We start from the raw sequence: 12,852 nt of genomic DNA, 5'->3' as shown, positions 1-12,852 counted from the left end.
TCTGGGTCCTAGGAGAACCACTTGGTCCCACAGTCTACCCTGGAGAAATCCTGCCAACATTAGCAGTCATTGGAGGCACCATGGGAAGAGGCTGGAGGTCAGGGTTGTAATAAGGAGGGGAAAAGGGATTAGTACTTACACTGCCCATTCCAGCTTCTCGCTGCGGATAGACCAGTAGAGTGTCTGGAAACAGAAAACAACACCACATGAAGAAACAGACCACAGTCACCCTTAAAAGTTGATGCAATTGAGGCTTGAGGAGGTTAAGTAATTTATCTAAGGTCACAAACATTAGAAACTGTTTTTTGAAGTCCAGCTCCTGTGGTAAACACTGCCCCCCAACTCTACACTTCCCAATTCCATGCCCCACTACCAACTCTTCTTTGTCTGGGGCCCCAGGGGTGGGGAACCTGTGGCCTTGAGGACACATTTGACCCTCTACGTGCTCAAGGGCAACACTTGAGGACTTGGAGGTCATACGTGGCCTTGAGGAAGCAGGTTCCCCTGCCCTGACTCTGGGCTCTTAGGGGGACAGTGTCCAAAATCCTTTTCCTAAAGGGATAGTGGATCACCAACAACCCACTCTGAGCATCTTCCTTCCTCAACTTTAGCATTCTAAAGCCCAAAGCAAGACAAGGAGGAAATGACCTAGGCATCCTAAATACATCATGTCTTTCTTATATGACGTGGTATCCCTCACTGGGCCTGGCTGGTGATGGGCAAGCTTACACTAATCACTGAATGGAGGAAGCTTTGTCACCCAATAGCAAATTATTTCCCCTCTTTGGGACTCAGTTTGGCTGAACTGTAATGAGTCCTGGGCTTAGAGTCAGAAATCATGTGTGACTTTGGGAAAGTTATTGAGCATCTCTGGTTTTCCGTTCAGTCATCTCTAAAATGAGGGGTCGGATGAGAAGACCTCTGAGGTCTCTTATCATTTGGTATGAGGAGCATAAGCACATCAAGGACCTGGGTGTCCTGAGCTCCAAGAAGAAACCACTAGCACCCCTTGTTGGTCTCCACACCTTCAGCAGCTCCTTGGGGAAGTTCCCACCATCACTCAAGCCATGCAGGTTGGTTATGAACTCCTGGCAGCTCATGCTTCTGCCAATGTTCTGTGGCCACATGGGTCCAGAGAGAAAAGCATGTAAGTTACTACCCAACAGCATCGCCTCCCCCTCTCCCCCATATCCCCATGTTCCTGCATGGCCGCTGGAACCATCCTCAATCTCCGTCTCAGATCTGGCCAGCTGGCCCCTCCATGCTTTCCCTACTGGCTCAGATCTCCTAAACCCCCTCCCCCTCATTCCATCTCCTTGCCTTAGGTTCCACAGCACCCCTGAGTGCTTTCCTTGCCCATCCTATATCATGCAAATGCCCTCTACTTATTAAGCCAACCTCTGATCTACCACTCCCACTAATCATGAGCCCTTCTCTCCCTGATTTCTTACTTTTATGGCTCCAGGACTATGGCTTCATGTGGGGGAAAGAGGGTACTCTCCCCACTTCTAGCTCCAGTACCTTCTTAGACTGAGCAAGCCAGTATTCCAGGAGCCAACCCCACTGACCTTGAATCCCAGGAAAAAACTAAGAGTTGGAGTTTTTCCCATTTCTTCTCCTGTCTCTGCCTCCCTCCCTTTCTCTCTTCCTCTATGATGTCCCCAACCTGCCACAATTCCTACTTACCTGTCCATGCAAATCTGTGTTAAGGAGCATTACTGCACACGTCAAGGTGTGGACAGCATCTATGGAACAGAGAAACCAGGATATCTAGGGTTTGAATGTGGGGATCTCAACTACTATTAACACTAGCTGATTCAGTAGAATCAGGTTTAGCAATTCAGTAGAACTGTATTTTTCCTTTCCCCTTCTCCTCCTTTCATTTAAATCTCCCTCTGATGCCTCACCATGTCATGAAAACCAAAAGAGGACAGATTTAGATCTGAAAGGGCCCTTAGAAGACATCAAATCTAACACCCTCCCCCCATTTTACAGATGATGAAAATGAGGCCAAAATCACTTAAGCAAAAACTTAGATTTAAACCCAGGTCTTCTGACTCCAAATCCAATATATACTCCCCACTGCACCATACTGCCTCCTTGAGCATTGGAATATAAGTCTTGAAAGAGACTGGTCATCTTTCATCCAAGGACCAAGTGAGGTGTGAAGAGCCTCATTCCCAGTGCGTGGGTGACTAAATGACTCATTTCCACTCCTGAAACCTTCTATTAACATCTGGAAAGAAAGGTGGCTGTAAGGAGGGGATGCCCCTCTAATGAACTCATTGATTTCAGTGTATTTGAGGGGTGCAGCTCTCCCTCCTCCAGTCCATTCCTAAACAGGCAATGATAGACAATCTGCCTCTTTAGAATTCTTTTGTCCAGTCAGGACTCGTCCCCTGCAGCCCAGCCCATCTCCCTCCATGATCCTCCTTTTCTTACCTGCTGATGGGAAGGCCCCTGGGTTGCAATGGTGGAAACGTTTGGAGAATTGATAGAGGATTCTCTCTCGCTCCTGAGTCTCCCCACTTAACACCAGAGCCTGGAGGAAGCCGCTGGCATAGGGTTGAGGGGTGAAGGTAAAAGTCAGGGAGAGGAAATCATTGGAAAAACATGCAGTCTCCCAAACCCAGAATGGATCCCACCCCCTAAGTCCACTCCATTTGTCTACTGAAATCCTCCACAGAATCCTAGGTCCAGACTAGAAAGGACCCAGGTGGTCACCTAGTCCAATTCCCTCACTTAACCATTGAGGAAACCAAGGCTAAGAAAAGTGACTTGCCCAAAGCCTCTTATTCTAGGGAATATTGATCTACACCTGGTAGGGACCTCAGGGGCCTTAGGAGGTCCAATTCTTTCATTTTCAGGTAAGGAAACTGAGGTCCAAAAAAATTAAGGGGTTTGACCTTTGAGTCACAGTGGAAGGAAACATTGGAAGTGGGATCTGAACCCAAGATTTAACATATGCTCCTGGTATTATGGGGGCAGCTAAGTGTCACAGTGAATATAGAGCTGGGCTTGGAGTGAGGAAGACCTGAGTTCAAATCTGGCCTCAGACACTAGCTGTGTGACCCTGGGCAAGTCTCTTTACCCCATTTGCCTCAGTTTCCTCATCTGTAAAATGAGCAAGAAAAGGAAATGGCAGTACTATAACCCAGTGTCTTTGCCAAGAAAACCCCTAATAGGGTCACAGAGTCAGACATGACTGAACAAGAAGCTGATGTCATGGTTATTTGTGCTTGTTGTTTTGCTCCTATTGATAGTACAAGCGACATACCGAAGGGCTTGGTCCAAGCTCTTGTCTTTAAACTGGAAGAAGGACAGGTACTTCTCAGCCACATCTCTGCTGAAGTCATTGCTGCAAGCCAAGAAGGGCATGGGAACAGTAAGGAATCTGAATCTTGGAACCAGAGCCAGGCAGAAAAAGAGATGGAGAAACAGGAGCCTCAGTTGGCCATGGCATGCTTGGAAGTCTCAATAGGAGGGACAGAAGGGACCCAGGGGGAGTGTGAGGACAAACTAGATTGGTTCAGTGGTGAGAGAGAAGGAAAATGGGACCAAGGGTGAGCCAGGGGGAACAGACATGGAGCATGCAGCAAGTGAGGCAGGGAGGAGGAAAGACGCAGGGACGAGATGACAGACTATACAGGAAGGCAATGCCATGAGCATATTAGCAGTAACCAGCTAGCCCTCTGATCAGAATTCCCCTGGAAGAGGAAGCTCCATCTTGTCAACCAACCAGCCTAGACCCCTGCTCACTTCTTCTGAAGGTGCATGGCCACCTCAGATTTCCGGAAGCCATCCAGATGGTAGAGGCGCGAAGCCAGTTTCCAAGCCACTTGGTCAGGGTTGACTCCATTGGCAACCTTGTCTTTAGACTCTGGCTTCTGCCCTTCTCCCTGGGACTCTGTTTGGGACACCATGCTTCCAAGATGTCTGAAAAGAGAAGAAAGGAGAGGACCTTAAGGACAAAGCTGGCAGACCCAGGGCAGACTGCAACAGAATCACAGGACTAGGTTAGTTCGGATGGCACAATATTCATGCTGCTAATGAAGGTCCCACATCTACTATCAGTCCCAGGCCAGAGGACAAACCCAGGCCTCTGTGGAGGAAACTGAGGATAAACTTGACCCAAGGCCAACTGCAATAGGGAGGACAGCTTCAGGTGCCCATTATCCCTGCCCTCTAACCATATTTAGATCAGGCCCTAAAGTCCAGAGATGGAGCAGTAGATAGAGTGATAGACTTGGAGTCAGGAAGATTAGAGTTCAAATCCATCCTCAGGCATGTGACCCTAGGCAAGCTACTTCTCCTCAGTTTCTCCAAGTGTAAAATGGGATAATAATAGCATCTCCCTCCCAGAGTTGCTGTGAGGATCAAGTGAGATTATTATTATGAAACGCTTAAGCATTGTGCCTGGCACAGAGTAAGCACCATAAAAATGTTGACTATTATAATTATTAACTTCTCAAGACCTTAGTTTCTTCATCTGTAAAATGAGGGTTGGGTTTTAAGGTCCCTTTCAGCAGTAAGTCTATAAACCTGCCCATCTCAGGAAGGGAACCTAACTGTTTTAGGGTCTGAAAAATTAATAATAATAGTCAACATTTTATAATCATTTAAAGTTTGCAAAATGCTTTACATATATAATCTCATTTGATACTCACAACAACCTTGTAAAGTAGGTGCTGCTGTTATTCCCATTTTACAGATAAGAAAACTGAGGAGTTAAGTGACTTGATCATGAGTCGCATATGGAAGTGACAAGGAAAAAGTTAGATTGAGTATGAGCTGAAGTGAAATCTAGCCTAGTTCTCCAAACCCTGACTGACAGTGCTGATGATCTTCAGTCTGCCTGGACTCAAAGACATCCAGGAAACAAAAAATAAAGAAGTAAACCAACTCAAAGTGCTAGATCCAGCCACTCCCATCTTTCCAGCTAGTACTCCCCCTCCGCCTCGTTCTCCCTTAGTTCTAACTCTTCACGATTCCTTAGAACCCTCCAAGTTGGGGTGAGTAGCAAGGGAGCATATGGACAGGCAAGCTATCAGAGAGCCTAACGCAGCCCCAGGAGGAGGAATGATATAGAGAGCACACAGAGAACTGTCTCCCTTTCCATGAGACTCTTTAGTATAATTAGACATGTTTTATTTGCATCTATGAAATAACTACAGCAAATGGTTATGGGCTAACTGTTTCTACATCAGCAAAAGAGCCAGCTTCTCTAGCTCCTCTTGGAGAAACAAAATGGCCCTGGGTCCTGAGGAGCAGATGATCAAAGGGGATCAAAGAGGATCAAGCAAAGGGGAGTTCAGCATCCAAGCAGGAGGCTGAGGATAATTAGGGGAAATGGTCTAGAGGAAGCTGGGCTCCTGGAGAAAATCTTGCTTTTCTTCCTTTCTTTCTTCCTTCCTTCCTTCTTTTTTTCTCTTCCTCCCTTCCTTTTTTCTCTCTTCCTCCCTTCCTCTTTCTTCCTTTCTTCCTTTCTTTCTTTCTTTCCTTTCTTTCTTGTTTGCAGTAGCTAAGTCAACTACCTCCAGACTCAACCAGGAGTAGGCATAGAAGAACAGGAAAGAGATATCTAGGGAGTCAAGGTAAGACAATTGAACTTGGGCCTCAGATCGTCAAAGATGAGAAGTCAGAAGAGAATAAAGACTTCAAGGGGGACAAGCTGGAGTCAGAAACAAGGAATTTCATTTTTTTGGTTGTTGTTCTTTGTTCCTAAAGAGGAACAAAATGATATGACTTTGTTAGAGGCAAATTACAACACACCTGATGGTGGCTGCTCAGACCAGTATGAGCTCAGAATGCTCTACCACAGGATGGCCATAGATAGCCCTTGTGAACATTTGGGGTGGATTCTCTAAATTCGCATGTCTTGTATTTCCTTTGAGCAATTTCAATTCTGCTTTGCTCACAGAACACAGAACCTTTTCTGATGTGGACACACCATGCTGAGTGGTCCTATGCCAGTGTCTCCCACATCACACAATCAGTCCCAAAGTTATTAAGAGAGACGTTGAGAGTATCCTTGTATTACTTTTTCTGACCACCATGTGAGCTCTTACCCTGTACAAATTCTCCTTAAAAATAGTCTTTTATGCAAAAGTACGTGCAATACAATGTATCTGGGATACATTTAGATCAATAATCATCCTGATCAAACTGTAATTCTCTGCAACAGTAATTTTTGTTGCCCTCAAGAGGATTGGGTTATAAGAAAAAAAGAAAACTGTATTAGGTAAGAAAAAAATCTTTCTCATAAATCCTTGTGATAAAAATGAGACATCCAACTCCAAAAGAAATTGTCACAAATTTGAAAGAGTAAGACCCATTTTCCCACAAGTCAACAGGTAGTTATCAAAAGAACAAAAAGCTACTTTAATAATTAAGTATAAAATTATTCAGTCTTTAATATGCAAACTAAAATAACTTTGAGATGCCACATCACACAGCAGAATAGCATTTTTTAGCTCAGGACAACAAAAAACCAAATGATTAAAAATGATAAAATCCATTGTTGGTCAGACTGTGGAGAAATAGGCACAGAATTTGTAGAGTCATAAATTGATGCAATCTGTTTGGAAAACAATATGGAACTATACAATAAAAGCTACTTTTCATGGCTTTTCTACCAGTGATCCCACTACTAAGTATTTTAGTCACAATGAAAAAATGTTTCTCTTTATACAACATCCTTTAGCAGCACCATTTGCAATAGCAAAAAGCTAGAAACAACCCATACGGGCAGGGATGTCTAGAAAAATTGGGAAATATAAAGGCGATGGAATATTATTTTTATAAGAAATGGTAGAAATGAAAAGTATAATCAAATGAGAACATATGTAAAACACTTCACAAACCATAAAGCACTATGGAAACTTTAGCCAAGAATATTATTACAAAGAAATGTAGGGAGATTTATAAGAAATGATACAGAGGGAGGAAGGCAGCATCGGAAAGCATACACAAACTATGGAAATTAAAAATAGTTGTAAAACAATAACTAAGTCCAGAAAAAAAATTCAAAGATGAAAAACCAAAGTGGTTTTAACCAAAGCACTACTAATAGAAATGTAAGTTTTACATACACTTATGCTTGTAGCCACTTTTTTATTCTTTGTGCATTCAAATGTTTGTTTTTTTGATCGTTACTAAGGTCTAGATAAAATACATAAACTTCATAGCATTTTAAAAAAAAGAAACTGCATATGAGAATGTGCTTCGCAGAAGGACATGTGGGTGGGGAGATGAGAGGGGTGAGGGAACATATTAGTTTCAGGAGGCCACCTAACCACAGGAAGAGGCTGCACATCTGCAGAAGGTGGGGGGTGAAGTCAGGAGTCTGAGCACAGGGGAGAGGTAGACGAAGTACACATGTATTAAGTGGGATAGGGGAAAAGTCACACTAATTCAATACCCTTCAATTTGATTCTCAGTTGACAAAATGAATTCAGGCATCCTCAAACATCCAAGGGAGAATAAGACAGAAAGAAGAGGGGAGAGACTTCTTTTTTCCTTCCTTCTCTCTCTCTCTCTCTCTCTCTCTCTCTCTCTCTCTCTCTCTCTCTCTCTCTCTCTCTCTCTCTCTCTCTCTCTCTCTCTCTTCCTTCCTTCCTCTCTTTCTTTCTTTCCTTTCCTTCCCTCCTTCCTTTCTGAGATTTTTGATGAACACTGTGTTCTTCTACTACCCTATTTTTATTACTGATTTACAGTCTCACCCTGTTCAGTCCCCTACTTAGAAGCCCAAACAATTTAACTTCAATTCATGGGATCTCTGGGCACAAATTTAAGGACAGGCAAACCAATGCGGGCTGCTATGTCCTCCCTTAACCTAGCCTGAGGCAGGTTCCCCCTCAGTCAGGCTCTTAAATGCCTTGTTGCTTTGGATTTCAAAGCTAGACTTAAAGTCAAGAAAATTCAAATACTGCCTTGTACACACAACTAAACTTCTCTCAGCCTCAGTTTTCCCATTTGCAAAATGAGGATACTAATAGTGCTTTGTAGGGTTGTTGTGAGAGTCAAGTGAGATAACCTATGTAAAAATGCTTTGCTATCTTACTATTCATCGTCACCATCATCATTTTAGGTCTCACAGTCCCCCAGCTTATAGTTTCAGCCCCAACCTTTGGGTTACTCAGGCCTCCTTCCCTGGCCACTGATGATCTTTGCAACTACACGAGCCCCCATTTCAGGGTTCTGTTCTCCCCAAATTCCACTCAACACCTCTATCACATCTCCCTTCTCCAGGTCCTTTCTGCCTGATTAGATTTTCCTCCCCAATTCAGGGAGGGCCTGGGGTTGGGAGGTGGGTTTGCACCAAGCAGTCCTGTGACCTCCCAAGCTGGACTTGAAGTCAGCAGAGCCAGGTCAAAAATCGGCACTGACCCAGAAACAGAGGGAACGTCACCTATTCTTATTTGTAAAATGAGTATAGTCGCACACATACTATCAGCCTTATAGGGTTGTTGTGGGGAAAGGACTTTTTAAGGCTTGAAGCACTGGATAAACATGTATCGTGATGAGTTTCTAGCTGCTCAACTTGTCTCAGTAACCCTGACAGATCCTTCATTCTTGTCTCTAACTTTCAACTTAAAAAAAGGCTATCTCTTAACAGTCACCTGGCTTCTACCCAGTTGTTCTGTGTTCTGTGCTGTGGTTTCTCATGATTTTATACCTTCTAGACTTCCTCAAAACTCCCCTTTTACCTCTGCCCCTAGCAGATCTCACATCTGGGTCTTTGGGGGCATTTTTATAGCTTGGCTTACTAGGATTATCCTTCCCCTTCCCCCCTCCCCATTACTCCATCCTAGCAGGATGAAACATTATACATCCCACACATTACATACATTATAATTATTCCTGTTAGTCACTATCACTCCCACACCTAACTGGGGAGGTGATTTTCCCCGTACTTACTCTCTGGTGTTGGGGGGTGCTGGGCTGACATCCTTCTGGGCCTCCTCAGCTGCTTCTGCCTTGATTTCCTCTTGGTGCTCCACTGTCTTCTCTGGAGGCAGGGGCTCACTTGTCTTCTTCAGGAAATCAGGATCTACTTCCTCCTTCTCCAAAGAAGAAGGGTAGGAGGCAGCCAGGATTCTCCACTCAGGGAAAGCACTGTCACTGTGAAAACTCCCCTCCAGGGGCTGCACAGGGTTGAGGGTCGGACTAAGGCTAGGGCTGGGGCTGGATTGAGTACTGAGGTCCCTGACCCCAATTCCTAGGCTGCTAGGCTCCTGAAATGAGGCAGGTGGTGTCCAAGGGCCTGGAGTGAGAGGGCAAACTGGCTCAGCATTGCTCTCACCTGGGGAAGAAGGCAAAGGTTTGGATGACCCACTCACTAATGCCTGGATGATGCTCTCCCCTCTAACCCCTTCCCCTTTCCCTCCTCCCTCTCCTTCACCCCCTTTCCTTGACCAGCTTTCCCTTCCCTTAACTATCGTCTGTTCTCCTTCCTTTTCTCCTCTCTTCCCTTCTGTTCTCCTCTACCCTCCTCCTCTCCTTAACCTGTTGCCTCCTTAACTGTCTTCTGCTTTCCTTCCCTCTTCCCTCTCTCCACTCTTCCTTCTTTCCTTCTCTTCCTCCTTCCTCTCTTTATTTCTTCCTCCATTTTTCCATTTTTCTCTTCCTCCTCTCCTTGATCTTTTCCCCCTTCCCTTTAATATCTTCTGCTCCCCCTCTGTTTTCCCTCTCTCCTCTTCCCCCCCTTAGCTCCTTCTCCTCACTCTCCTTCCTCCCCTCCCTCCTCTTCTCTCTCATTATTCCCTTTCTTCTTTCCTCCCTTCTCTTCTCATCTGCTCTCATCCTTCTTTTTCCTTTCTTTGCTCTCTTCGCCCCTTTCTTATTTTGGTTTTAGCTCACCTACCCTTTCTTTCCCTCTTTTCTCTTTGCCCTCTTTTTCCTGCTTGGCTGCTTATCTTTTTCTCTTCCCTTTTCATTTTCCTTTCCTTTCTCTCTCCCTCTCCTTCCTCCTCCATCTGAGCACTGTCAGCACCAGCTCCTCAGGCCCTTGGTTTGACATCTCGCCTTTAACTGGAGCAAGGAGACATCCAGGAACTAGAAGACACTGTGCTTCTATTTGGTTGTTTATGGAGGGAAGCCAGTCCTCCAGGTGTCCCTTCTTCCTTCTCCCTCCCCCATAATCCCATGATGCCTTTGGGTCTTGGGGTTGTCCTCACTCCATCACAGCCCCCCTAGTCCCAGAGCTGTCCCCTGCCCCTCTCCCGAAGTCAGTTTCCAAGCAGGGACTCACCTGGACCTCTCTCCTCGGGCTTGAGCAGTTGCCTGTCCACATCGGAGGGAAGCTCTGTGGTTCCTTGAGGCGTGTGGCTGTCCTGAACCTAGAGGAAAGAAATCCAGGCTCAGTTCCTTAGAGTGTGCATATTTATGAGATCATCTAGTCCAATGCCCTCATTTTACAGGGGAGACAACTGAGGCTCAGAGGGAAAATCCATAGCAAATTCATGGTGGAGCCAAAATTAGAAGCTGGCTTTCTGGAAATTCAAGTCTCCTTTTCCATCAAGTGAAGAAGATCTGGTGGCCAAGCAGAGATTGCTGACTGGGGATGGGGAGATCGACTAGGGGTGGGGCCCCTTCATTCTCCCACCCAGAGACTGCAGAGGCAGCATATTCTAGCTCAGAGGCAAACTGTGGGGCTGGGAGAGCCCAGGAGAACTGAAGTTTCATACCAGAGGGGATGAGAACAGATTACAAAGAAGGCAAAACTGTGTCAGCATATAGCACAGGAATGTGGCACCTAGCAGGAACTCTAGAAACATTCTCAGAATTGACTGCTTATTTTATTTCCCTCTTCTATACCAAGGAGGATGAGTTTCAGCTGGGAAGGAAAACATGATTAATGGGAAACAGAAGAGCTAGCATCTACCTATGGAGAATGTTAGAGTTTGCAAAATGTTTTATTTATATCGCACCATGTTGATTCCCACAACTCTGGCAAGTGTTCTCATTGTATAGCTTTGGAAATGGATAGAAGGGCAATAATTTGACCCCAGAGTCACATAGCTAATGAGTGTGTGGAGCAGGATTTGAGCTGAGTTCCTCCCCAAACCCAGAGATCTATCCATGCCAACTTCTCGAGTGAGCAAAGAGTACAAAGATATCACTAAGACTTACATGATGCTTTAAGGTTTGCAAAGCACTCTATGTTTTCTCATTCAGTCCAATAGGTGCTATGATTATCCCCATTCTATAGATAAGGAAGCTGAGGCTGAGAGAGAAAGTAAAACAGTGATATCTGGAAAATGTGGAGAATAGAAAAAAATGTCATAAGAATGAGAAAGGATACATATATTGATTTTTTTTAAGTTGGGAAGGGAGAATGACTTCTTCAAATTCTAGAACATAAGATTAAAAAATGATTTATGAGTACTTAGAGAAATAATGATGTCCAAGAGTGAGTGTGGATTCAGCCACAATGAGTCTTGCCAGACTTACTTCATTTCCTTTTTTTGACAGGATAACTAGACTGAGAGATCAAGGGGATAGCATTGATACTGCACTGGTCAGATGGTCTTTAGAAGGCACTTTAAAAAGTCCTCCAAGAATTCCTGCTAGAGCTTTGCTTTGAGGCATAGCAGTCTATGAGACTTTTGTCACAGCTCCAGCTACATCCACTTTCAGGTCCAATGGGATGGATGGTAGATACTGACCTTCCCATTTGGGAGATAAGTTCCCAGACTATGATGTCTAGTCTCTCGTTATTCCTCCTTTCACTCCATCTAAGGTAGGTAATTCCAAAAGCTGATTTCAAGGTTTATTCTACTTGGTCAAATTTCTTTTCCAATTTGTTTAAATAATTTGAATTTCTTTTGCCAGCTAGAAAGAAAAGATCCATCTAACTGCTACTGATATCTCTGTCACCTTAAAGAGGTTAAAAAGGGCAAAAAGTGTGTCCAGAAATGTCCACATTCCAAAACTGGGGGCCAAAGAAGAGAGAGAACACTTCTGTCATGAATGCATTTCACTTCCAAGCCTGTAACTACATAGGCAAAGAAAGTTTATAGAAGTAAAGCTTGGTTCAATCTAAGGAAACACTTCCCAACAATGCAAACTGTTCCAAAGTGGAAAGGACTGTCTTGGAAGGTAATGAGTGTCTCATCGATGTAAGTTTTCAAATAGACGCTGGATGACAACTCATTGGGCATTTTGCAGAGAGGATTCCTCCTTAGATTTGGGTTCTACTAAATCAGAGGTTCTCTACCCCCAAAGAATCTGTGGATAGATTTTAGGGAGTCCATGATCTTGGGTAAACAATTTACACCTTCATTTTTACTCATCTCTAGTGAAAAATGCACATTTCCTTCAATTATACATGTAGACAATAAAGCATTATTCTGAGAAGGGGGTCCGTAAACTTCGTTGGACAACCAAAGGGGTCCAAGAAAAAAGAAAAGGTTAAGCTCCCCTGTAATGGATGGTCTCTGAAGTCCTTTTCAAAGATATTGTGATTTTATGATTATCAAGTCTAACCTACTCACTTTAGAGATGAAGAAAATGAGAAACCCCCAGAAGTGGTACCTTGCCCAGAACGAACAGTCAGCCAGTGATGGAGGCAGGATGGATGGCAGCTTTCACTCTGGGTGCACTATCTATTTCACTACAACATATTGTGGATGGGAACAATTAGGACAGTCTTTCTCTGGGGTGGTAGGAAACCATCCCTCGGAAGAACCAGCCAGACCCCTTAGAGTGGACCTTCCTTCAGAGGAAGAAGCAACAAGGGGAGCCAGATTCTTTGCCTAATTCTATTCAACAAAGAGTTGATGACTGAGGTGGAAACCATGGCAACTGTAGTGCATAGAACGCAGTGGGACACTGGAGGACCCCAGTTCA

At 44.5% G+C, this 12,852-nt stretch overlaps 1 protein-coding gene across 8 annotated transcripts in view; it reads right to left on the bottom strand.

The window, feature by feature from the left end:
- Positions 1-12,852, bottom strand: part of PSD4 (pleckstrin and Sec7 domain containing 4) — a 65,070-nt gene that overhangs the window by 8,066 nt on the left and 44,152 nt on the right. For all 8 annotated transcript variants that reach the window (XM_072636789.1, XM_072636796.1, XM_072636794.1 and 5 more), the window contains exons 3-10: positions 10,253-10,340; positions 8,920-9,304; positions 3,760-3,936; positions 3,278-3,358; positions 2,443-2,555; positions 1,687-1,745; positions 1,026-1,115; positions 140-183 (exon numbers count right to left, since the gene is read on the bottom strand). In XM_072636789.1, coding sequence (XP_072492890.1) covers positions 140-183; positions 1,026-1,115; positions 1,687-1,745; positions 2,443-2,555; positions 3,278-3,358; positions 3,760-3,936; positions 8,920-9,304; positions 10,253-10,340 — 1,037 coding nt within the window. The remainder of the gene's footprint in view (positions 1-139; positions 184-1,025; positions 1,116-1,686; positions 1,746-2,442; positions 2,556-3,277; positions 3,359-3,759; positions 3,937-8,919; positions 9,305-10,252; positions 10,341-12,852) is intronic.

Source organism: Notamacropus eugenii, chromosome 1 (assembly GCF_028372415.1).
Source record: "Notamacropus eugenii isolate mMacEug1 chromosome 1, mMacEug1.pri_v2, whole genome shotgun sequence".
In the NCBI taxonomy this organism is placed as follows: Eukaryota; Metazoa; Chordata; class Mammalia; order Diprotodontia; family Macropodidae; genus Notamacropus; species Notamacropus eugenii.
The sequence above is the reverse complement of the archived record's forward strand: the minus strand, read 5'-3'. Positions and strand labels throughout refer to the sequence as shown.